Here is a 26858-nt window from a genome sequence, read left to right as displayed (position 1 = left end):
TGTTTTCATTGACTTCTGAACAGCAAAAAATTCCTGAGCTCCAACCCTGGGAGCACAACTTACTCTGACCTGAGAAACCAAACTTCCAGGGACAGAACCAGGCTGGTGAGCTCCAACTGGTCAACACCCTCAGCGCCCCCCCCCCCCAGCGCCCCCGCCCCCGGCACCCCCAGCGCTGGACTTTCCTAAAGCCTTCTCACCTATGTTGGTTTTCATTCCATTGTTTTCTTGTTTTGTTTCATTTGGGGTTTTGGTTTTTTGTTTGTTTGGTTTTTGTAACTTGCTTGATTTCATTCAGGCCTGCAACTCAGAAAGAAAGATTTCAGAATTACTGGCATACACCTCCTGGCACTTGGAAACACCCAGTAAATGTTTTGATAATCTCTGATCATTTGTCTTTTCCAAATGACAGCTTTCAACCAACATTTTAAAACTGATATAAACTTAAATGCTTGTCGTGCTTCTGATAATTGTTGGTTGGTACATTTGTATTCTAAATTACTTTAATGTTTTCTTAACTTCAGGGACCCTTCACCGAACCAGCAGTGTTCCTGAGTATGTCTACAAGCTGCATGCAGTTGAGGATGACTTTGTTGGACGGCAGTCACCTGTCACTAGGGACTATGACATGCTTAAGGTGGGACATCAGAGAACGTAACCTGTGATCAGATTATCAGGAAAACAATTTCAGACTTTGCAGGGAGGGATAAACTGCCTCAAGTCTCTTCTTTCCCAGTTCCTGAGAAAATTTGTGTAAACATAATGGAAAACCGGAGCTTTAAAGTTTAAAAGTTTGAACAATATTAAATTCTAGTACAAATAAATATGACACAGGGTAACCCAAAGGCACTGACTTCCATTTTATTAAAAGAAATGGACATTGTAATCCCAAAGTCGGTCATTATGCTTCACTTAAGTTTTATTTCTCTCATACAGGCTGGAGTGACTGCCAGTTATGGAAGCCGTTGGGGGAGAGGGACTGCACAGTACAGTTCGCAGAAGTCAGTGGAGGAGAGATCCTGGAGGCAGCCTCTGAGGAGACTTGAGATTTCCCCAGATAGCAGCCCGGAGAGGGCCCACTATGGGCACAGCGAATACCAGTATGCCTGGCGGAGCCACGTGGTGCCTGGTGGGCGCCTCACCCTGCCACGCTATGCTCGCTCAGAGATCCTGGGCCTGCGCCAGGCTGGCACAGTCCGCAGACCACCCGGGTGTGGGTCACTCAGCGATGCCGTCTTCGACAGTGGCCCCCTCAACCCTGCGATGCCTACCCACCCTCCTGGCACCAGCCACAGCGCGGGCAGCCTGCTGGAGGAGACCACTGTGCGCATGAGCCAGGCTCGGCTTCAGGCCACACAGAGCAGAACCGCCCGCTCCTCCTGGCCCCGGAGCTCAGTCCGCAGTACCCTGCGGGAGCCAGGAAGGATGCTGCCCACCGCAGGCCAGGCTGCGGTGGGCAGTGGGGATGCGCACAGGGACAGGAGCACCTTCGTCGACGCCCAGCTGGGGTGAGCCTCCAAACCTACCTCACAGTTTTATATTGTGTTCATGCATTAACTTACCTTTTGCCCCAGTCTTCTATGTTTTTGCTAATGTCGGACTCATCCCTGTATTCTCGGCATCCTGGGAGGGAGGCAGGTTCACAAAAGACACTGTAAAAATGTATCCTGAAAGAGGAAGGAAGGAGAGAAAGACCAAGATGAAATAATGACTTTTTGCTATCTGGGTCCTTTTGTTACTTAAGTTCTACAATTACAAGCAATATTGTTTTAAAGGATAGGGTAATTTTAATAGAATATTTAATTATATTCTAAAGAATAATCTCTTCTGGAGATTCTTAAATTCTAGAGACTAGGAGTTAACTCTTATTTCTGAAGGGAAAGTTTTGCTTCCTCTGGGAAAGAGAGGCAGCTAGGCATTGCTCGAACGAGGTGACAATCAGTGGCACTTGCCTTCCCGAGCCTTGGCGGCTGCCGTGCAATTACACCGTGTCTCTGTCCTTACTCTGCTGTTTCACATGTCCCTTTGGCCAGACCCTGTTTCCAGACTCTACCGTTTTATGCCCTCTAAGTATATTATCATATGTGGGGGTCTTTCTTATGGAATATCTAAATGCATCTGTAAACTTACATTATGATACAAAGTACTAAACTATGGGCTTATTTTTTCCAGAACATTGGAAATGTTTCAGTCAGCAGTGGCTGATGTGGTTGGAAACAGTCTTGATGGTAGAGGAGACACTCGGCACTTGTCCAAAACAGACTAACGAGAAAGGTTTTTAAAAAATTACCAAGTGAGGGACTGGAGAGATAGCCCAGTTATTAAGTACGCCGCCAGCTGCTCTTCCAGAAGACCCAGCACCCATAACAGCTTGTCATTGTCCAATTCCAGGAGTTCTGACACCTTCACACAGATATACGTGTAGGCAAAACACCAATGCACATACAATAAAAAGAAATAATAAAAGCAATCACCAAGTGAAACATTCTACATGGATGTTTCTATAAATGAAATTTCTGTACTTCTTAGAGTTGAATAATTCAACAAATGAATCTAAGATGTCCCCAGAGTGCCCTGTACTTCTGTAAAGCCCCATTGAGAGAAAAACTTGGGGTAAGGGTCTGGAAGACAAGCAGAACATAAGCAGGGCGTTTTGTGAGCAGCAGCTCTGTGTGGAATGAGTGGAGAGCAGTGCACACTGGGATCAGGTAAGGAGATTAGGAAGAGAGGACCTTCAGCAAATCACCAGGTAACGTGCCACCTACGGCAAGTTGGAGCAAACAACCGGTCACACTGACTGCTCTGCCTGTCATGTTTATTCTAATTATTATTCTAACAATAGGAAATCATATATCCTTATTTTTTAACATAAAAAGGAGAATTCTTTACAAAGGAAAGCAAGCCTGGAAACACTCAGTGTGTGAACACTGGAACGGTAGCTGTGCATCTATAGCAAGAGGAAGGCCCCTAGAGGGGGTGCAGGAGCCTTGGGACAGAAAGCTAACAGGAGATACCTGTTAGTGTCTCTTTCAGCCTAATTGATAGTCTCTGATGATAAGAATATCCACTCTGATGACTAGTAAAGTTGAGCATTTTTTAAGATGTTTCTCTGCCATCCAAAGTTCTTCAGGTGAGAATTCTTTGTTTAACTCTGTACCCCATTTTTAATAGGGTTATTTGGTTTTCTGGGGTCTAAATTCTTGAGTTCTTTGTATATATTGGATATTAGCCCTCTATCTGATGTAAGGTTGGTAAAGATCTTTTCCCAATTTGTTGGTTGCCCAACAAATTTGTCCTTTTGATGGTGTCCTTTGCTTTACAGAAACTTTGTAATTTTATGAGGTCCCTTTTGTCAATTCTTGATCTTAGAGCATAAGCTATTGGTGTTCTGTTCAGGAACTTTCCCCCTGTACCGATGTCCTCAAGGATCTTCCCCAGTTTCTTTTCTGTTAGCTTCAGAGTGTCTGGCTTTATGTGTAGGTCCTTGATCCATTTGGAGTTGAGCTTAGTACAAGGAGACAAGGATGGATCAATTTGCATTCTTCTGGGTGCTGACCTCCAGTTGAACCAGCACCATTTGTTGAAAAGGCTATCTTTTTTCCATTGGATGTTTTCAGCCCCTTTGTCAAGGATCAAGTGTCCATAGGTGTGTGGGTTCATTTCTGGATCTTCAATCCTGTTCCATTGATCCGCCTGCCTGCCTGTCACTGTACCAATACCATGCAGTTTTTAACACTATTGCTCGGTAATATTGCTTGAGGTCAGGGTTACTGATTCCCCCAGAATTTCTTTTGTTGTTGAGAATAGTTTTAGCTATCCTGGGTTTTTTGTTATTCCAGATGAATTTGAGAATTGCTCTTTCTAACTCTATGAAGAATTGAGTTGGGATTTTGATGGGTATTGCATTGAATCTGTATATTGCTTTTGGCAAAATGGCCATTTTAACTATATTAATCCTGCCGATCCATGAGCATGGGAGGTTTTTCCATTTTTTGAGGTCTTCCTCTATTTCCTTCTTCAGAGTCTTGAAGTTCTTGTCATACAGATATTTCACATGTTTGGTAAGAGTCACCCCAAGGTACTTTATACTGTTTGTGGCTATTGTGAAGGGTGTCATTTCCCTAATTTCTTTCTCAGCCTGCTTATCCTTTGAGTATAGGAAGGCTGCTGATTTGCTTGAGTTGATTTTATAACTAGCCACTTTGCTGAAGTTGTTTATCAGCTGTAAGAGTTCTCTAGTGGAGTTTTTTGGGTCACTTAGGTAGACTACTAGTCATCAGGGAAATGCAAATCAAAACAACCCTGAGATTTCACCTTACGCCAGTCAGAATGGCTAAGATTAAAAATGCAGGAGACAGCAGGTGTTGGCGAGGATGTGGAGAAAGTGGAACACTCCTCCACTGCTGGTGGGGTTGCAAATTGGTACAACCACTCTGGAAATCAGTCTGGTGGTTCCTCAGAAAACTGGGCATGTCACTTCCAAAAGATCCTGCTATACCACTCCTGGGCATATACCCAGAGGATTCCCCACCATGTAATAAGGATATATGTTCCACTATGTTCATAGCAGCCCTATTTATAATAGCCAGAAGCTGGAAAGAACCCAGGTATCCCTCAACAGAAGAATGGATGCAAAAAATGTGGTATATATACACAATGGAGTACTATTCAGCCATTAGAAACAATAAGTTCATGGAATTCTTAGGCAAATGGATGGAGCTGGAGAACATCATACTAAGTGAGGTAACCCAGTCTCAAAAGATCAATCATGGTATGCACTCACTAGTAAGTGGATATTAGCTTGGAAAACTGGAATACCCAAAACATAATCCACACATCAAATGAGGTACAAGAAGAATGGAGGAGTGGCCCCTAGTTCTGGAAAGACCCAGTGTAGCAGTATAAGACAAAACCAAAACAGGGAAGTGGGAAGAAATGGGTGGGAGAACAGAGGTAGGGAAGGGGGCTTATGTGACTTTCTGGGAGTGGGGGACCAGAAAAGGGGAAATCATTTGAAATGTAAATAAAAAATATATCGAATAAAAATATATATATTATCACACACACACACACAAAAGCATATCCTCTCTTGTGCAAGGAGGGTATCTTTCTTCTGGGAAGTTTTGTGGCCTGCTTTAAGTAGCACAGGCAGTTCCAAAACTGCTTTCCTATCTGGGTTTCTAAGTACCTTTCAGTCTGACATAGTTAATAATGGAGACTGCATATTATGAGGTGATACATTCTAAAACCTCAAAGAGTATTTTTTCTTTTTTTCTTTTTGTTTTTGTTTTTTCTTTTGGATTCTGTAATTTTGCTGTTGGAAAAACTTGCAGTTATACTTTTGTCCCCTATTTTTAATTAATAACTTATGAAGAATAATCAGTTGTCCCTTTGCAGTGGAATGCTGACCACACTGGCTATCCCTGATTTTATTTGCACTGAGCATGTCGTGCAGACAGCAGTTGGGACTGCAGAGGTCATAGCATCTTCCCATCTCTTACACACGGCTGCTTTCAAAGGCGTCTTCTTTCTACAGTCACTTCCCAGTTGCAGACTTCTTTCCTGGCTCAGCTCTGACTCTTGCGATGCTCTCAGAAGTGTCTCTCAGCTTTCCACTAACAGGAGAGAGTCATGGCCACAGCAGCATTCTTCCCATACCTTGGGCGGTTGGGCAGTTTTCATGTCTTTGACACTTACAGGCACCTGATGGTTTCCGAGATGTAACTGGACGTTCTATCAGGAGATAAAGACTGGGGCAAACTGGGTAGCAGGAATGTAAGTTGGGCACACACAAAAAATTAGGATTTTTTGGGGGGGGTCATTCCTTCTATAAAGGCTCTTATTCTGACCAATAGCATTTTGTGTTCTTCCTGTTATATTTGTTATTTACATTTACATTTTTATTTTGTGTGTGTGTGTGTGTGTGTGTGTGTGTGTGGTGTATATGTTTAGTGTGTTTGTGTGTGGTATGTATGTGTTTGGTGTGTGGTGTGTATATGTGTACATGTGTGTATAGTGTTACCATATGTGGTGTGTGTGTTTATGCATATGTATATTGTGTGATATGTGTATGTATGTGTGTGGTATGTTTGTGTGTGTGCATATGTGTGTATATGTGATCTGTGTGTATATGTATGGTCTCAATGTGTCTTTGTGTTTGTGAGTTTATATGTGTGTGGTACATGTATGTGTATGTGGTGTGTGTGTCTGTGTAGTGTGTCTGCATTTGTCTGATATGTATATGTGCAGTATATGTGTGTGTGTGTATGTGTGTGTGTGTGTGTGTGTGTGTTGCTATGGAAACCGTGGAAGCACACTACTACCAAGCTCTCACCTCAGCTGATCTACATGGAGAGTCATAACTAAAATTGTTGAAGGCTCACTCTTTGAGTTCCTAATTTAGAACACAGGAGCCCGGGAACATCTGTTCTTTCTGATCACTCACTTATCTCCCCAACCCCATTTATCAAGTCGTAGCCCGCACTGGCCTTGAGCTCAGTATACAACCAAAAACGGCCTTGAACTTCTGATCCTTCTGCCTCTACCTCCCAAGTACTAGGATTATAGGTTTGTGCTGCCACCCTGGTCCTGGGTATTGAACACAGATTGACACATTGTGCGCATCAGCATGGCAAGTTGAATCCTAGCTCCAGCCTGCCATCTGTTTTTAACCAATTACAATTGTCTCCTGAATTGTATTTTCAAGTAATGGAAACATTATATAGTTCTTAGTATAGAGGATACCAGTGTTCGACTTTTCTTTAAATACCTTTATACTCATGAAATGCCTTCCAGCTCAATATAAACAGTAGCCAAAACTTTTGAGGTGGCATATCTGAGATTCTTTGTTGAAAATGTATTATAGCAAATACTTTATATTGCTTCTTATATCAATCCCTGCTGCATGCGGGGCTTACCAGCACACAGGGGCACCAGCCACAGTGCTACAAGCATTTGTTTCTCACTTGTGTGTGTGATAACTGGCGAAGAGAGACCACACTGACCTTGCTGGCATAGTTAGAAAACAGTCTCACCAAATGTCTTAGGTGTTTGTATTCCTTGGAATGAATTAGATGTAGCAATGTCCATACTAGACTCTCGACCCCAGCTCCCTCCCAGCAGAAGCTAAAAAGCACAGTATTGCTCTGTGAATTAGTCGAGGTTATGTTTCACAGGCAATGCCCTCCATAAAAGGGACTCTGTATTCAACTACATATGACTTCGTCATCACCTGTGACTAGAAAGGACAAGCTGCCCACTAAGCCCCAGGAAAACTTTGTTATAGTGGCCAAGGGAAGGGTAGCAGCATGGGGTCGAAGTGTCAGGAAAGGTGTTTCTAGAAAGACAGTTATGCATTGCTTTGCCTGATGCATCTGCCATACCAGTATGGCATATTTTACCAAAACAAAACCGATTTTCTGACTGCTGTTGTATTTTCAAGTAAAATAGCAGATTCTGAGCAACTTTGAGAAAAATCTAATGTTTTTGTTTTTAGGGAGATGTTTCTACTGTAGCTGTGAAATTCCCAAGTAATAATAATTTTTAATTTCTATGAACACATTTTCTTTAAATTATGTTTAAATGGTTGTATTGGGGGGTTTTAGGTAATTGTTTTTCATAAGATTACAATACTGTACCTGTTTATGTTTGAGAATTGCATTTCTCTTTTAAGTACACATTGTTACTTTCTTCTGCAACGTCCTCAGAGACCAGGTTAAGGAGAACTAGAGGTACTCTGCCACTAGCCTGACACCGTCTGATTTCCAAGGCTGCCGTTTCTTAGGCTAAAGAAAATCTAGAGTGCAGATGTTATAGGTGCTTCCTAATACCAGTTAGGTCACTCCTGGCAATCAAGAGGGCGTGGCTTCCATTTTTACTGTGTCATCTGACTGTTTGTCTAGGAATGCAGACATAGAAATGACCTTGGAGCGAGCTGTGAATATGCTGGATGCAGACCACGTACCAGCTTCCAAAATCTCTGCCGCAGCTACCTTCATACAGCATGAGAGCTTTCAAAAATCCGAAGCACGGAAAAGGGTGAGTATCTTCTATGCCCACGTTGAATCCAGCAAAGTGTCAGTAATATGTTGACCTTGCACACCAAAACCAGTCCTTAGTGTAAGTGTAAAACTTTCCCCTTCTGGCCGAAACTGTGCCTGCTAGTATACACAAAGTCCAACACTGCAGGAACCAGGAGTGCAGGCGCAGGCCAGTAATCCTAGCACTCAGGGTGAAAGCGAATGGGTCAGAAATTCCAGTTCATTCTTGCTTACACCGTGGATTTCAGGAGAGCGTGAGCTGCACTGACCTGTGGGTAGAGTGGAAAGTCATTAGGACTCATTTTATTGCTACATTCCTCTAGCAGGACAGTAGTATTTGATTTTCCAATAGGTCCTTGGCCTATCTAGTCTTAGGTTTTTAGTCACCCAAGCAGTGTTGGGTGTGGCTTCCATCTCGTGGAGTGGGCCTTAAATCAAATAAAAATCTTGGTTGGTTACTTTCATAAGCTGTGTGCTACTAATGTATCAGCATATATTGTAAATCTTGGGATCTGTAGCTAGGTAGGTGTTTCCCTTGCTCCACTGGTAGTGTGCACAGTACGCTGCAGTATCATAAAGACTAGCCTTGAGGGGTGAAAGTTGTAGGTGGGCACCAGCTCCGCTTCTCTGTATTTTGTGAGTTATATAGGCTGTCTTGAGCAATGGGGCCTTTCTGTTAATTTTGGAGGGCAGCAAATATGCAATAACCTGAGTTGTTTGAGGAGTACCATGGAATCCCTTTGTCCAGCCAAGCTATGCTTGCTAGTTTTATGTCAACTTGATACAAACTCAAGTCATTGAGGGCAGGGAACCTCAATTGACACAATGACTTTATATGACCAGGTTGTAGGCAAGCCTGAAAGTCAATTTCTTTATTAGTGATTGATGGGGGAGAATGTAGCTGGTACCATCCCTGAGCTGATGGTTCTGGGTTCTACAAGAAAGCAGGCTGAGCAAACTATACAGAGCAAGTCAGTCAGCAGTACCCCTCCATGGCCTCTGCATCAGCTCCTGCCTCCAGGTTCCTGCCCTGCTTGAGTGCCTGCTATTAGTGTGTTTGATAATGAACTGTGACATGAAACTGTGAGTGAAATAAACCCTTTCCTCCCCAACTTGCTTTTGCTCAGAGGGTTTCATTACAGCAGCAATAATAACCCTGACTAAGTTAAAAGCAATTAGATGTAAACCATTCCTGGCCCTGGGCGCTTCATGTGGTGACGAGAGATGTCTAGTTAGAACTCTGCTCCATCTGCCTATTATTTGGCAATTTTATTTAGACCGCCTTTATCTATGTATGTATTTTAGGATGCTTCTGCTGTATTAGGTTTCCATGTGACCCCCACAAGTGGCCCTTAGTGTTAGCTGTCCCTCCATGAACCCTCTCTCCCTTCCTCTTCCGCCTGCTCCCCATTTGATCCTCCTGTTCTAGTACCACCTTCTATCCTATCCCTCCTAGAGAGATGCATCCCTCCCCTGTAGTTTCCTACTCTATACCTAACCTCTGTACTTACAGGGATTGTAGCTTCTTATCAAAGAGTCAACAGCAACACCCACTTATAAATGAATATATACCATATTTATCTCTGAGTCTACCTTCCCTCACTTAGGATGCCTTTTTAAAAAAGCTCCAGACATTTATCTGCAAATTTCATGTGTCATTTTTAAAGCAAATGAGTTCATTGTGTAACTATACTAAATTTTTACAAAGTCCAAAGACATCTAGATGGTTTCTGATTTCTAGCTATTATGAACCTAGCAGCAATGAACAAGTACAGCAAATGTCTCTGCATGCCCAAGAGTGATATTGCTGGATCTTCCATGCTTTCTCACCTTTCTGAGGTAGTGACACATTGGCTGTATAAGTTTGGGCTCCATCAGCCACGGCTGTGTGCTCCTTTACTCTATACCCTCACTGGTATGACCAGTTCTAAGAGGCAGACAGTGCTTTGATTTTGGTTTTCCTGGTGACTAAGGATGCTGACCATTTCTTCAAATTCTTCCCAGTCATTTGAGTTTCCTCTTCTGAGAAGTCTCTGTTTAGATCTGTGCCACAATGCCCATTTTCTAAAGTACTATGTATTTTGGGTATTAGCCCTCTAGTGGTTGTGTAGTTAGTATAAATCTTTCCCCATTCTGTAGACTGATGTTTATTTGAATGATAGTGTGCTTTGCCTTACAGAAGCTTTTCAGTTTCATCAGTTTCCATTTGTTAATTGTTGTTCTTAGTGCCTATGCTAATAGGGTTCTATTTAGAAAGTCTTTTCCTATGCCAGTGCACTCAAGATTATTCTTCAGTTTCTCTTCTACCAGGTTCTATCTGGTCTTACATTGAGGTCTTGGATGCATTTGGAGTTCAGTTTTGTGCATTGTGATAAGTATTGATCTATTTGGATTCTTCTATATGCAGTCATCCAGTTTGACTAGGACTAGTTTTTAAAAATACTACATTTTTTCCATGGTGTATTTCTGGTTTCTTTATCAAAAATAGGGTATCCATAGGAGTATGAACTTATTTCTGGGTCTTCAGTCCAGTTGAGTTCATTAGTGCGTCTATTTCTTTGCCATGCTGGTTTTTGAGGCCGAGGATGAGGAGACCTTCAGCAGCTCTTTCATTACTCCCATCCATTTTGTTAATTTATATTTTCTTGGGGAGAATTGAGTCCATTGATTTTGAAAGCTGTCACGGAGCATGGTGTTGATACCCATTATTTCTTTGCTCTGCTCCTGGACTTCCCCTCCTGTCTTTTGATTTGTTGGTCTGATATCATTTATTCCTTGTGCTTTCTTCAGTGTGGTTAACTCTTCCACTTGGCGTTTTCTTTCCAGCACCTACTTTAGGGCTGGGTTTGCAGACAGATACTGCTTAAATTTCCTTTTATCTGGAAGAGTCTAGGTGTCTTTGTTTGGAGAGATTATAATTCTGGGTGGTTGTATCTGTTCTTATCCTTATTGGCTGGGTATTTTGTTCTTTGGTTTTTGTTTCCCTCTCTTGTTCTTAGGAGAGGGTGATGGCTATGGGGTGCCTGGTAGGGAATGCTTCTGGGATCCTGGTAGGTGTAGCCACTGGGGATGTCATGTAAGACATTGTTTCTAGGTATTGGGAGCTGACCCCTAGGAATGTGGGTGGGCTAGAGGTGAGTGGGGATGAGGGGGTCCCCAGAAAGGAAGAAAGTAGTGTGTGCCTCCAGGATCTGAATAGTCCCCTGGAAATGGGGGCACAGAGGGAAGAGTGGTCACAGCAGGTAGGGATGAGGCTAGGGATTGGGTTTGGAGGGGAGAGAGCCAAGTGAAAGTTTCCCACCTGTTTCCCTGGCCAGTGTCCCAGGCCGGTGTCCCAGGGACAACTGCAGAAGCTGGTGTCTAAGGCAATGGGACAGGTAGTGAGGAAGGATGTGAGAAGATTGTGTTTGAAGGGGGAAAAGTGAAGCCCTCTTGCTCCTTTCAATGTAGCCCCACATTGGTCGCTAATAGCAACAGGGTCAATATTGAAACTTCCTCAACCAATGAAATTAGTCTAAAACCTTTCAATTTACTGTCAGGTAGATCCTTAGAAGAGGCAAAGGCAGCCGCAGTATTTGTGGAAACATGACGAGAGCAGCCCCTAGCCCAGTTGCTAATGCTTTCCTCTGACTCATCTCTGCCCTCAGAGTCTGCATGGCTTCTCAGCCCCCACTAGGGTGGCCCATTCACCCCCTTATAGTTCAGTCACTTTCTTAGTCCAGAATTGCCAAATCTTTCACATTCCTCTAAAGAACAGCATGGTCAGGCTTGTCATAGCAGTAGCCTGTTTCTTGGTACCAAGTTTTATCTTAGTTACTTTTATATTGTTGTGACAAAACACCATGACCAAAGCAACTTACCGAGGAAGAGTTTCTTGGAAACTAGCATTTTCAGAGGGTGAGGTGATGACCACCATGGCAGGGACCGTGGCAGCCAGCATGATGATTCTGGAGCCGCAGCTGAGAGCTTACACCCTTATTTGCAAAGCTCCCCTCCTCTGTGACACACCTCCAACAAAGCTACACTTCCTAATCCTTCCCAAACAGCTTCATCAGCAGGAGACCAAACATTGTAATATATGACCCTTTGGAGCCACTCATTCAAACCACAACACATTTTAAGTGTTTTGAGGGTTTTTTTTTTGTGTGTGTGGTTTTTCTAGACAGGGTTTCTCTGTATAGCCCTGGCTCCTGGAACTCTGTAGACCAGGTTAGCCTCGAACTCAGAAATCTGCCTGCTTCTGCCTCCCAAGTGCTGGGATTAAAGGTGTGCACCACCATTGCCCAGCAGGTGTTTTGAGTTTTTATTCAGTTCTAGGATTTTGTTGTTTCCTTTTTGATTTCTTTAATGACCAATTCATTATTAAATATTGTGTTGATTTACTCTTTGTCAGTAGATATCAGTTGCAGTAGTGTCTTCATTAGAGTGTGATCCTGTCGGGTCCATGTCCCCCTCTCAGCACTGGGACCCTGTTTGGCTTGAACACGTGCAGTCCTTGTGCGTGCTGCCATAGTCTGTTACTTTACATGTACATCATTCCTGTTGTGTCTGGATTACACTTTCCTTAAAGTCATCTATCATGTCTGGCTCTTAAAATCTTTCTGCCTTTCACATAGGTCCCTGAGCGCTGAGTGGAGGGGTTGATGAAAACATCCCATTAGGACTGAGTGTGCTAAAATCCTTCACTCTCCCGCACATTGTTGAGCTTCAGGTCTCTTTGTTAATTTCCACCTACTGAAAGAAGAACTTTTCTAGTAATGTCTGATCAAGGGTTGGTTTTTACTTTTTTCCTTTGGTGGCGTATAGACTGGCTTTCAGGACCATGAGCACTAGCCTAGTTTTTTTAATGCCCTGATTTCTTAGTCTACTTTGTGTTTCTATTAGACAATACCACCCACAGAAGTCCTCTCTTGTGATGCCAGATTTGGCCTAACCTCCAACCAAGCATTCAAATGATGCTTGCCCCACTTTTGCTTTTTATGTAACTGGTTTTTTTATTATTATTATTAAAAAGTGCTTCCTTTAAAGTTACCACAAACTATGAAGTATGAAGTATGTGAAACTCAGCAGTATGCTGACACCTCAGACAGACTGGAAAGGAAAAACTCGTGGTGATTATTTTGATTATAATTTACTATTTAGATTCATTTTATGATGTCATTTTTTTCCTGTCTTGCTAGTCTTTTCCCTGATCAACTCAAAAGAAAATATAAACTTGGGAGACTCTTGCCACAAATTCTATTTTTGCTGCTTTTTCATGTTTATGTGTGTGCCTACACATGTGTAGCATGGCACACGAGTGGAGATCAGAGAACAACTCATGGGAGTTGATTCTCTCCCTTTGTCTTCCTGTGTCTGCAGACTAGCTGCCCACGAGCTTATGGGGGGCGGGGGTCCTCTGTCTCTGCCTCTCATCCCTACTAAGATCCTGCAGGAATGTGCACATCACACAGCTTAGCACTTGATTTTTGGATTCCAGAGGTTAAACTTAGGCCATCAGGCTTGGAAGCAAGCACTGTTACCCACTGAGCCATCTTGCCAGTCCTTGTCATGCTTTCTGTATTAGAGAGGGAAGCTAGGGTTTGATACACTGTGTAACATGCAAATGTGCCATTGGCACCAGCTGCACGAAGTTTGACAACAAAGCCCATGGTTAGTCATAAAAAAAGATTACTTAACAACATCTGCATTATAATGATGCAGACAAGTGAGGTCTGGCCCAAAGCCCTTGCAACTTGAAAATTTGCCAGGCAGGTGCGGACAGAGGCAACGCTGTGGACAACGTTAGACTGCGAGTTAACCTCAGATGACATGTTCGTGTCCTGATTTCTTTTATGGTGTTTGCAGCCTAAAACACTAAATCACTGCTCAAATTTAACTGTTTATGTTTAACTTATTTTAATGGACCATAATCTGCAAATCTAATACATTAATTTTATTTTATCTTGCTTTTTGTTTTTTGTTCTTTGGTTTTGTTTTGTTTTGCTGTGTTTAGAGACTGGGTCTCACTTTGTAGACTGCTAGCCTTCTCCTTCAACTTTACAAGTGGTGGGCCTGCAGGCACTTACTAACATCTTCAGCTAAGAAATCTGTTTTTCGGGGCTGGAGAGATGGCTCAGAGGTTAAGAGAACTGACTGCTCTTCAAGAGGTCCTGAGTTCAATTCCTAGCAACCACATGGTGGCTCACAACCATCTGTAATGGGATCTGATACCCTCTTCTGGGGAGTCTGAAGACAGCAATGGTGTACTCATGTACATAAAATAAATAAATGAATCTTTAAAATACAAAAAGGGAATCTGTTTTTCTCTTCCCTTCCTAAGTGTGGCTCTTTCTCTTAATAAATATGTTCTTCCTTGCATATATGGGTAGATGAAATGTTTTAAATGATACATTCAAAGGTATACATTTTTTACTTAAAATTCCCACATAGCTTATCCTTTTAAGTACTTTTAAATACTCTAGGCAGTTGGTGGTAACTTAGATTTAGAGGTAGATTTCAAGGCTTCCAACATTGCCATGATAAATGTATTTTTTCTTACTATTGATGCTAATTTCTATTCATTTTCATTAACTATAAAAGTTTATTCTGGAAAAAGTACATGTGTTCTTTCATCAAACTTTCCTGGTCCGCACATTTAAGGTTATCTTACATTTTATTTTGTTTCCAGGTTTCTATTACCAAGTTCTTTTTCTCTTCTTGAACACTCTTCACCCATCCTTTGCTACTTACCCTTTCTTCTGAAAGCTTATTGACAGATTTGCCTTCAGAATACCTGTTCTGTACAACCTGCGTCCCAGATTCTGCTGCTGTGGTGACTGATAAGTATTTTGATCAGCATAAGTTCCTAAGATATTGAATGTCTTAATGCCACATCAAAGTTAATAAGTACCATTATTGTTTTAGTCAGAGTTCTCTAGAGTCACAGAAATTATAGAATGTTTCACTATATAAAGGGAATTTGTTGTGATGACTTACAGTCAGTTTGTATTCCCACTAACCCAACTATGGGCAGCTGTAGATGGGAAGTCCAAGAATCTAATAGTGGCTCAGTCCCATGATGTTGGTGCTCTGCAGAGGAGGTTCCAACAGATGAGCTGACTAGTAAGTGCAAGCAGTCAAAAAAGAGCGAATCTTCCTTCTCCCAATGTCCCTATGTAGGTGTCCAGCAGAAGAATGGCCCAGATTAAAGGTGTGTACCACCACACCTGGATCTGGGACCTGCTTCATCCCAGGCTAACCTTGAACTCGGAGACCTCCTTGCCTCCGTCTCCTGGGATTAAAGGCATGTACCACCTTGCCTGGGCCCAAGTTTGTCATGGCCAGTGTGCCTCAAGACCTCCATGCCAAGATCCAGGTCAGAAACTCGCATCTTCCAGCTTCAAGATCTGGACACAGGTGTGCCCTTCAATTATGGATATAGTCGACAACCAAGAATAGCCATTACATTTATTTCTTCCCTAGGTCAATCAACTTCGAGGCATCCCTAAGCTCCTGCAGTTGCTCAAACTTCAGAACGAAGATGTCCAGCGGGCTGCTTGCGGGGCCTTGAGAAACTTGGTGTTTGAAGACAATGATAACAAGTTGGAGGTAGCTGAACTGAACGGAGTTCCTCGGCTACTGCAGGTGCTGAAGCAAACCAGAGACTTGGAGACCAAAAAGCAAATAACAGGTATTTCTACTAACCATTACAAGCCCAACAGTCGGAGCCAGCCAGGCCTTCATGCCTTGTGCTTTTCTTAAGGTTCCTGGAGTTGATGGTGACTAGACTCATTGATACAAGTCGCCAAGGTGGCTTAGATCCAGAATTTGAACTCCTTTCTTCTGGAGGAGAAAATATTTTGAAATTTTTCCTTAATATTTTAAATGAGAAACTCTATAAACTGTCACTTACTTGAAAACATCTGCAGAAATGATGCCTTTGTCTCAGAGCACACCTCTGAGATGTTAGGCACTGAGCCCCAGGCTGGGGAGATTGTTTTGATTTTCCATCTACTCAACTAAAGCATGAAGGACTTAGTGTGATAAAAGACCAAACCTTGCATTAGAACTCAGCAATGAACCATAAGAAGATCAAGCATATTCTCCATCCCATGCTCTTGGGAGGTTGCCTCATTGTAGGTCTTTAAAGGGATGTAAGGGCCTTAGCGTGGTAGAGGAAAGTGACAGTTGTTCTTGGCAAAGTAAACATGACTAAAAGGGAGGAGGTGGGGCCAAGGTGGGGTTGGTCACACTAAGAAAACATGGAAGCTAGTAAGTGGGTTAGGATACATAGTAGCAGGGAAACTTGGGTGAGGGAGATAATTTCAAGAAAATAATCCATTGATATACACTTTGCTTGTATAGATGATAGAAGGCTAAAGTCAAAGAGCACTCTGTCATGCTGATGCCATAGCAACCATCCAGGCATCAGAGGGCTTGTGTACAGCTGAGAAATAGGGTGCACGCCAGATCTCCCTACAGGAGGACGTTTAATTGTGTTAACTGATTCTTTGGCATTTGATGCAGATGGCCCTAATGATTCCCTTTAGCTGTGGAGCATGCCTTCTGCAGCTCAGAAAGAGAACCTCATAACATAGACACGTGTACAGGGTAAGAACCTACGTGTAGGTCTGGCTGAGCCTCAGAGACCGCTTGACCTGTAACAGCCATGCACACATGGTCCACATACACACGGTCCACATGCACACGGTGAGAAGCCTGCATGTGAGTCCCCTCACTGGGCCACTTCTGTTTGTCTGTGACATTCTCATCTTTTTTCTTCAGTGAAGATGGCAATATTTCTTCACTGTAAAAATCTATATTTTGAGCTTGTTATATTTTACAATAAATTTTGGGATAATATTATAATTACATCATTTCTTTCCTGCCTTCCACGATTGCTTAATTAAGATGCCCAATGCTGGGAGAAGAAAGGTAGATGCTGCTTCAGTTCCCAGGCTTGGTGTCTGGGGTTGAGACCATGAAGGAGAGAGAAGAGGAAGAAGGAAGATGGTGGCACAGCATAGGTGGATTGGCCAGGAGGACTGGCCTGGGTGTGTGAGCAGCCCAGACAGGACATGGAGGGTGATATCTCAGTCATTAAGAGGAACTATACAGCATAGTCTGTCCATCTCTAGTGTTTTGGATCTTATTATAACTACCAAGTCTTTTGCGTCTTTTACTTGGTATCCTTATGATTCAAGTGTGGTATAAATAAATAAAAAATAATATTTACCATAAAAAATCTATATTTTGCTATGTAAAATTAAAGGAGATTTATTTTATTTCTTCTTGTAGTGGGCAATATTAGTAAAATATGTGTTTTAATAGCTGTAAGACCCTTTAGAAGTTGTTAAGCCAGGCATACTGGAGGGAAATATATGCTAGCTGCCACCAGGAGGATTAGGAATGCCCAGCCATTGAGCTAGTCAAGGCACATCAAAATTACCTTGTGTGTGTGTGTGTGTCTGTGTCTGTGTGTGTGTGTGTATGTGTGTGTGTCTCTGTGTGTGTCTGTGTGTTTCTGTGTGTGCCTGTGTGTCTGTGTTTCATTCACGAATCTAGAGAGCTCTTGGATGGGTGCAGCACATGTGTGACCCACCGGGAGCCAAAGCAGTTTAGCTAATTCACTGCTACACCTAGTACCAAAAATTTTGGGATTTTAGGGATGTATGTTGTTTCCCTAGATTGCCATATAGCCTTGACTAGCCTTAATCCTGTCTCATTCTCTTGAGCATTAAGATTGTAAGCAAGTACCACCATGTCCAGAAAGAAACTTTAATTGTCCACATTAAAGCACAGCTCTCATCCCAAAGGTGTGAGTCGTTTTCTCTGAGCTGGATAATACTGCTATGTCCCAGGACCCAGAGTTAGGTTACTCCAAGCACTCTAGTGGGGTAAGGACTTCATGAAACTTTGATAATAACAGAACAAAGTAAGGTGTTGCTAAATACGTTGGTGGAAACATTAGGTAGGAAGATTAAAGCTAAGTGAAGAAGTCTCTGGAGATCTTAGATACTTTCTGATGACACTCTTAGTCTTTGAATTGGTGGAAGCTGGGGTCTATTTGTATATTATAGAAGGATTTTTAACAAGCCACAGGGGTTTTAGGTCATACACAGAGGTAGTTAATAACATGCTATTAAAGGGATTAAAGTTCTCTCAAGATGATTTGATGCCCAACTCACCACCATCATTGAAATTTTAACCCATCTTGTAGATTATTTAATATAACTCCCCTCAGAATTTACACTCAGAAATGTAAATTCTTATAATCCATTTTGAGATTCTGGTGCAGTAAACCTGGATTGCGGGCCAGATTCTGATCTGTCACTGGGTTGGTTCCTTTGCAGACTCTCAATTGAACACTAACTTAAGGATAAAAATCCTTGTTAACATACTGGTAAGAAGTGAGCTAATATTTTACCCACCCAAGCTGGATCTTTTAAGTAGGTCTTTCTGGTTTCTACAAAGTCTTCTGGTTTCTACAAGGTATACTTGTTCCCCCCAAATCTCCCTTCTTGAGATTTTCAGTTGGTGATTCTGATTTCGTCTTCTAGAACCAGAGAGGTTGGTCTTCACATGTTTAACCTAGCCTTTCTTTAGTGTCTGGACATTGAGCACCCCACATATAGTGACTCTAATATCTTTCAGCTATGTGCTAAGGAATTACCCTATTTCTAGCTGATTACTTCTAAGTTGTGTGTGTATGTGCAGAAAGGTACATGTATATCTCCAAAGAATACTTTTCTTCTGATGTTATGCCATCCAGAAATTTGGTGGCCATAAACTAGGTATACATTAGCCTACATTATTTTTTTTAAAAATTATACAAAACTTCCTAAATTGTATACTTGTTTAGATACAGTGTAGCATGCCAATCTAAGAAGGGTATAGAGTGACTGTTAATGGAAAATTCCATTCCCTTTGTCAAGATAATCCTCTTTGATTTTTGTGAAAGATATACTGAGTACTTTGTATGGCTCTTTGTAAACTGGAAACTCCATTGTGCTTCAGATTTTATAGGCCACTGACAAGAAGAGAAACTTGATTTGTTTGCTTATTTTGAACTCAAGGAAGTCCCTACCCACACAGCCCTGCCTCTCCCCCACATTCCGTCTGGCTTTCTCCCCTGTTTTTCTCCTCTTTTGTAGCTTATTAATCAAAACTCAACCTCAGACCTGCCTTTACACTGTCTCCAACTACCTCCTGGGTTTATTCTCTCTGGCCCCTTCCAGGGCTTCATAAGATGAAGTGGGGGCGGGGTGAAGCCATTGTATTGCAGAACCCACGGTTGAGATACTGCTCCTGACTAACCCCAAATGCTAGTGTGATCAGGAGAAAACTTCCTGTAAGTCCAGAAATCCTGTTCCCAGCAGACATCAGTCCTGCTGTGACCATATCTAATGGAAGCTATGTGTAGACTGCATGAAAATCTGGTTGCTGTTTCAAAAATTATACATAGCCAAAGCAAACTGTTTAATCCTGAAATATTAGACCTCATGTGTTTTAAATGATTAGGCCAAATGCACATAGAGCTATGTAGGCCATTATTTTAGTCATTAAAATCAAGGGAGATGATATTACCGATCATAAAGGAGCTATCCTATATATCTACTCTTCCATTGCAGTACATTAAGAAGTAGAAATTACTGACTGGGAGGGCAGAAGAGGACGAGATGGAGAAGGTACAATCATCCCTTCTCTCTTCTGGCCTCTTTCCCTTTCCTGGATGGCAGTTGGTGGGAGCAGCCTATTAGAGACAAAAGATAGCAAGAACACATTACAACACACCATTGTCACAGCAATGTATAGGTCCATAGTTCCTCCACTAAAAATATTGGGGTACCAAAGCTACATTTAAAAAAAATCCTAGCCAGGCAGTGGTGGCGCACGCCTGTAATCCCAGCACTTGGGAGGCAGAGGCAGGCAGATTTATGAGTCTGAGTCCAGCCTGGTCTACAGAGTGAGTTCTAGGACAGCCAGGGCTACACAGAGAAACCCTGTCTACAAAACAAATCAAAAACAAAAACAAAAAGAATCCTACATGTGTATATAATTTTCTGTTATCTTTCAGCACCAAGCTCTAGTTTCTATGTGTAAATGCCCTGGAAAACGTGGGTTCATTCTTTCTTTCCCTTCCTTCCTTCCTTCCTTCCTTCCTTCCTTCCTTCCTTCCTTCCTTCCTTCCTTCCTTCCTTCCTTCTTTCTTTCTTTCTTTCTTTCTTTCTCTTTCTTTCTTTCTTTCTTTCTTTCTTTCTTTCTTTCTTTCTTTCAGACAGTGCTTCTTTGTGTGTAGTTTGGCTGTCCTAGAACTTGTTCTGTAGACCAGGGTGGCCTTGAACTCACAGAGCTCCTCCTGCCTCTGCCTCCAAAGTGCTGAGATTGAAAGTGTGTGCTACCACACTAGCCAACTTGGTATTTCATTTTCTTAATTTTTTTTCCTGGTTAGTTGGCTATACCACCTTTCCCTTTAATAATGGCATCAGGGGGAAATGAGCACCGTGTGAATAGATGTGCCTCTGCTCTCTGACTGTAGCACTGTGGACACATAAAAGGCAGCGCTCTTTGTCTTTTACTGCCAAACTCTCAAAGAAGTACAAAAGAAGGTTGGCAGATCGTGAGGGCAGAAATCCTATCATGGGCAGCAGTTGACAAATATTAACTAGGAGTGTTGACCAGCTGCTGCAGTAGTCAGAAAAGTGTAGCTATTCCTGCTGTAAGTGGACAGAAAGTACCAGGTCACAGGTAGTTAGGCACATTGCTGCCTCCCTGTGTTTCTGACAGAGAAAAACAAAAGGACAAAATGCCTTACAGTGAAATGGTGGTTACAGGAGGGCTATTTCTCACCTCTGGCTGGAGTATGTTAGGTTGATGGGTCAGCTTGTAGTTAGAGTCCATGAAAGAAACAGCGATAAAGCTTAAGTGTGTGTCTTTACTTTCCTCACTGCTAAGATAAAATGCCAAGCAACAGTGACTTAAGGGAAGTTTATTTGGGCTTAGAGCATCAAGAAATCTAGCCCATCGTGGTGGGACTGGAATCATGGAGCTGCTTCTTCACACGGTGGAAAACACAGAAAGGGAAGGAGCAAGAGGCAGGAATCCACTAATGAGCTGCTCCAGGGACCTTCCTCCAGCCAGCCTCCCAGAATGGGAGGTGAGCTTCAGAACATGACCCGGTGGGGTATTTCACACTCAAACTGCTTTATTCACACTCCTGGTTAATTTGAACCTGCATGACTTTGCATATTAAGTAATAGATAATTGTTCTTAGGAATCTTAGCATCAATAAGCACCAAACAGGTTTCTGCCCCACATCCTTTTTAAATACCTGTTCCCAGTCCTGAGGTTGACGGCATTGCCGGGAGTTTGCGCACTGTTTTCACTGAGCCTCTTCTTCTAGGTTTGCTCTGGAACGTGTCCTCTAGTGACAAGCTCAAGCATCTCATGATAACGGAAGCCTTGCTCACCTTGACAGAGAGCGTCGTCATCCCGTTCTCAGGCTGGCCTGAAGGAGACTACCCCAAAGCCAATGGCTTGCTTGATTTTGACATATTCTACAATGTCACTGGATGCCTAAGGTAATGCCTCCCTGCATCCCCACCCCTTCAGATAGAAGGTGTAATTAAATAGGGCACCCAAAGAGAAGCTGAAATGTGTTCTATTTTGGATCCTTTCTGTAATTACACAATTTACTTTTGTCGGACTCTGGGTAAAAACTGATGGAATTTTTTATAGTAAGATGTTTGTCTAGTTAATTGCATTGCCTTAATTAACTGTCTAGTCAGACTTAGTCATACCTTAGTCAGACTTACCATTACTGTGATGAAAAAAATGACCAAAGGCAAACTGGGGAGGAAAGGGTTTATTTGGCTTACACTTCCACACCACTATTTATCAAAACAGACTGTCAGGACAGAAACTGAAGGGGACAGGAGCCTAGAGCCAGGCGCTGATGTCGAGGTGGCGGAGCCTCATTCACTGGCTTGCCCCTCATAGCTTGCTCAAGCGTGTGACACGGGGTGGTAGCCAGTTCTGCTGACAGGAGAAAAGAGAAATTAGCTCCTCACTCTCACTCCCAGCAAAGCTGCAGCCCGTCCTTACACTGTGTTTTCAGGTTTGATGCCTTTCTACAACTCCAAGTCTCATATCGAACCCAGGAAGGCACCACTCACCTGGGCCCTCCCCAGTCACTAATTAGGAAGTGTTCTTCAGGCTTGTCTGCAGCCTGACCCTGTGGAGGCATTTTCTCAGTTGAGGCTCCCTTTTTTCCAATGACTCTAGCTTGTTAAGAAAGTTGACATTAGCCGGGCGTGGTGGCGCACGCCTGTAATCCCAGCACTCTGGGAGGCAGAGGCAGGTGGATTTCTGAGTTTGAGGCCAGCCTGGTCTACAGAGTGAGTTCCAGGACAGCCAGGGCTACACAGAGAAACCCTGTCTCGAAAAATCCAAATCCAAAAAACCAAAAAAAAAAAAAAAAAAAAAAAAGAAAGTTGACATTAAACTAGCCAATATCCAATATCATTATTTAAAGCCTTGTGCTAGCTACTGGGGATTTTACAAGGAATACATAAGTAAATAATAAAGAAATGTACTCAATTGCAGTTTAAATGAAATAGTAAAATAAACCACAGTGACAAACCAGAGTAGTTGTAAAGTATTTGGATGGAATGAACGCACAGATGACCCTTGTGGAATGATCGAGTGTGGCAAGGATCAAAGGCAGAGGCTCACGGGATAGAGGAGTGCTAGTTTAGTGTGCACAGTCATCACATAGATAGCCAGCCAGCGTGGCCAGACTCCGATCTCACAGACACTGTCAGGGAGCACACCTGCAGCCCTCTAGATCTGGAAACCAGAATTTTCTACAGTTTCAGTCATATGCTTTCCAGGCTGGCCAAGATTAAAATTGTCCTTCAGACTGGGCAGGAGGGTGCAGAGGTGGACAGGTCTCTTGAGTTCTGCCAGCCTGGTTTACAAACAGAATTCCAGGATAGTCAAGAGAAACCCTGTCCAAAATAAACAAAACAAAAACAAAAAAGACATGCATTTCTCTTTGCTAGAGATGTTCTTTGTTTCTGTGGCTTACTTTGATCAAGTCCCTGGGATGATTATTTTAAACACTTGAGTAAAGATAATATGGAGAAAGAAGAATCAGTAAAACATAATTTTTAAAATTTTTATTTCTGTGTATGTGTGTTTGTATGTATGTGTGTGTATCTTTTTGTGTATGTTTGTATTCGCATATATGTGTGTGCATTTGTATGTATGTGTGTATTTCTGTGTATGTATTTGTGTGTGTATTTGAATGTGTATGTCTGTGTGTGTTTATATGTGCATGTGTTTATATGTGTGTCTTTGCGTGTGTGTGTGTGTGTGTGTGTGTGTGTGTGTGTGTGTGTGTGTGTAAAACAGAGAGGAAGAACATGGTTATTTTGTCCTCAATGGCTTCTGCGGATTTCAGTCCATTCCTTGGGATTTTGCAAAAAGCACTTTCACCTGTTGAGCCATCGAACCAGCCATGGAAAAATAATTTTTTTCTTATATAATGAGAACTCATTTCACTTGTCTTTCTTCACTGACTAGTTTACAAGTTGAGTCTTGGGCAGAAAAATAATTTCCCAGAATGTCATTGTCAATTTTTTAAAAAAGAGTTAAGGAAAAATAGCTATGTATATATTACTTAAGTTATAGGTAATATCCTGTAAACTGTGTTTTGTAACAGCAAATATGTTTTTATAGAAAAAGGTGTGGCTGATGATAGTCAGAATTATATCTTTAAAAAAAAATTTTAAATTTCATGATTTCTCCCCCCCCCCCCCGCCCCAAATTGGTAGGTTTGGCTGATAACATTACCCAACAGGTAAATGCTCTGCTGAGGCTGACAACCTGAGTTCTATTTCCAGAATCCAGATGTCCTCTGATCCCACATGCAATCTGTGGCACAAGGGCACTCACACATGTATGATAGATAGATAGATAGATAGATAGATAGATAGATAGATAGATAGATAGATAGATGGTTGGATGGATAGATTTAAAGCAGAAGGTTGTTAGGAAACACCCCTCTATCCTCAAGACTTTTTTTTTTCATTGAAAATATTTTTTTCAAACAATCTATTTTTATTACTGTTTTTCCCTTGCTGAATTCCCACTCGTTCCTCCACACCTCCCCTCCTATCTGGATCTATAACCTTTCTGTCTCAGGCATTTAAGGAATGATAACAAAATAAGATTAAAACAAATAAATTGAAATAAAACAAAAGAGAAAAACAAAGAAATAGCATATATAGGTACAGATAGACACATTCTCACACAGAAATCCCATGAAAATACAAAACTGGGAGCTATGATATGTTACATAAAGGACCTATAGGATTGAAAACTAGTAACAGTGCCCTGACTCAATATTATGAGACAAGCTCTAAAGATGCATGAAACCTTTTTTCTTTAAAAACAACTAATGAGTAGGTTTATAGAAAACCACTGGCACCTCGGTCCACAGATATCAAGATAGAAAATATCTACATGTTGTGTCTCTCTGCCCTGTGAATAAATTCCTTAATCATCCACTAACAATCCAAACATCTCCTTTAGGTGTTAAATAAGGTTATCCAAGTTGCAGTAGCTGCAGTGTATATTGTTTAAGTTACAGTTTACTATTTATAATCAACTTTAAAAGGAACTTGTGTGCTACTCCAAACCGTGCAGAATGAGTCTTGCCACCCAGCCATGTGCTTGTTGACTTCTCTCAATATTCAGATGGTTTTGAAATATTCAAAAAAAATCAGGAAAGCAGAGGTAAGGATCCCACACACACTCCTTCTCTCCCATAATAGAAGCATGGATGTTTCTTTGTGAAGTGTAGCTGTGAATTGTAACCTGTCACTGTTGCTCCCACGTGTAAACAGAGGCTGCCTGAGACTGATGCTTGCTGATACCTTCAGGAACTGGTGTTGATTTTAGAGTAACTGTCAAGCCCTTCTTTTTACGTAGATATTCTGTTGCTCTGCTGGTTCTAAGGAGATTTACTTTTCATCCTGAGCAACCACAGCTGCCTCTGTTGCTTTCTTTCTCTTTGTTAGTCACAGATGAGCAGCCACTGTTGGATATAGATCATAAGAAAGTTAAATGAAAGACTGGGTCAGCATCTCAAACAAGGGAAGATAGGCTAGCATCTTAGAGTCTGGAGTAGCCTTTGCCAACTGCTTACCAAGTACTTAATAGACTACATCTCCTTGGAGCTAATGACGGTTGGAATTAAGGTGCCTGGGCCCAGAGCCACCGGACAGTGTGTGGAAAACTACATTGTTAAGTACAAATAGCCCTACTTATTTCTGATTCTTTTTTTTTAAATATTTATTTTTAATATATGTAAGTACACTGTAGCTGTCTCCAGATGCCAGAAGAGGGTATCATATCTTTTTATGGATGGTTGTGAGCCACCATGTGGATGCTGGGATTTGAACTCATGACCTTTGGAAGAGCAGTCAGTGCTCTTACCCACTGAGCCATCTCTCCAGCCCCTATTTCTGATTCTTTACATATTTCTTTTGTAGGGAAAGTGGCTTCCTTCACCAGCCCTTGTGCCTGTCATTCTCATACTCTGATAACCAGTGATAGGGTCTCCAGCCTTTCGCCTTAGAACACTGCATGTCTGCTCGTCACTTCCCCAGGCTCCTTGACTGCACTCTAGACACAGAGCTTCAAAGTATGTTAACAGATTTCCTTACAGCGCTGTCTACCGGACATGTGAGAGCATACCAGAGCATTACCAGAGACATTATATGGAAGGGCAGCAGTTCATTGTGACTTTAGATGCTAATAATATGTCATGATTATGAGGGAAATTCTAGGGTACCATAGCTTCAGAAATGTTTAAAAATTACAGATGAATTGTTCACCATCATGTTTAGCATATACCCTAAATTGTAGCTATTAGTTTGATACTATTTAATTGATTATAAATTAATATATAATTATATATAATTATGACGTAAGTTTCCATATGGAATTTTCGTAACCATATTTCATTTTCTTTGATTCCCAGTCTTCCCCACTCCCTTTGTCTCTCCGACTCTCGTTTCTCGTTATTCCCTTCCCCAGTCCTCCCCACTTCTACTTTGCTCTGCTGTCTTCCCTTACTTTGCCCCTTGACCTGGACCAGCAGGTCATTCTTCAGTGACGGGGTCATGAGGGGGGGGTGCCAAAGATGAGGATGACAGAGAAAATGGACAACAAGAAGAAAAAAACTGGGGTCAAGAGGTTTTGCACAAGCTGTGTCTTATGCCAGGCATGTTCCTGGCTTTAGACAAGGAACTATGTCCCCTCAGTCAACAATAGTGAACGGAAGCTGAAGGAATAAAGGGGGTTAAGGCCCTGTAACTGGGATAACGAATCCTTGGTCAGTATGGAGGGGGACTCCACACGATTAAAGAGAGAACAGTTGATACAGGTAATTTTGAAGTGCCCCCCACCTTTTGGAATAGAGGGACTCCCAATCAGCAATATATATGAGGGGATAACAGAAGCATTGATTTCAAACATAAAAAGAATGTCTTTATGATGGTCCATTGTTGTGGCTAGAAATCCAATTGAGCCTTTTCTTTGGAGACAATGTAATAGATAAATGGGACATTAGAAAGCTGTCTTCATCCTGACCAAGTAGGCCTAATGTCTTAATTAAACCAAAGACCGAGTGTCTTAGGGCTTTATTGCTGTGAAGAAACATCATGACCAGGGCAACTCTTAAAAAGGAAAACATTTCATCAGGGCTGGCTTACAGTTCAGAGGTTCACTCCGTTGTTGTTACAGGAAGCATGGCAGCATGTAGGCAGC

General features: G+C 42.0%; 1 protein-coding gene across 1 annotated transcript in view; it reads left to right on the top strand.

Moving 5' to 3' along the window:
* The window catches only part of Pkp2 (plakophilin 2), a 64068-nt gene that overhangs the window by 14550 nt on the left and 22660 nt on the right, over nucleotides 1-26858 (top strand). The window contains exons 2-6 of the mRNA XM_052158865.1: nucleotides 525-637; nucleotides 937-1508; nucleotides 7902-8037; nucleotides 15504-15711; nucleotides 21424-21601. Of these exons, the coding sequence (XP_052014825.1) occupies nucleotides 525-637; nucleotides 937-1508; nucleotides 7902-8037; nucleotides 15504-15711; nucleotides 21424-21601 (1207 nt within the window). The remainder of the gene's footprint in view (nucleotides 1-524; nucleotides 638-936; nucleotides 1509-7901; nucleotides 8038-15503; nucleotides 15712-21423; nucleotides 21602-26858) is intronic.

This window comes from Apodemus sylvaticus, chromosome 15 (assembly GCF_947179515.1).
Source record: "Apodemus sylvaticus chromosome 15, mApoSyl1.1, whole genome shotgun sequence".
Classification (NCBI taxonomy): domain Eukaryota; kingdom Metazoa; phylum Chordata; class Mammalia; order Rodentia; family Muridae; genus Apodemus; species Apodemus sylvaticus.
The sequence above is the reverse complement of the archived record's forward strand: the minus strand, read 5'-3'. Positions and strand labels throughout refer to the sequence as shown.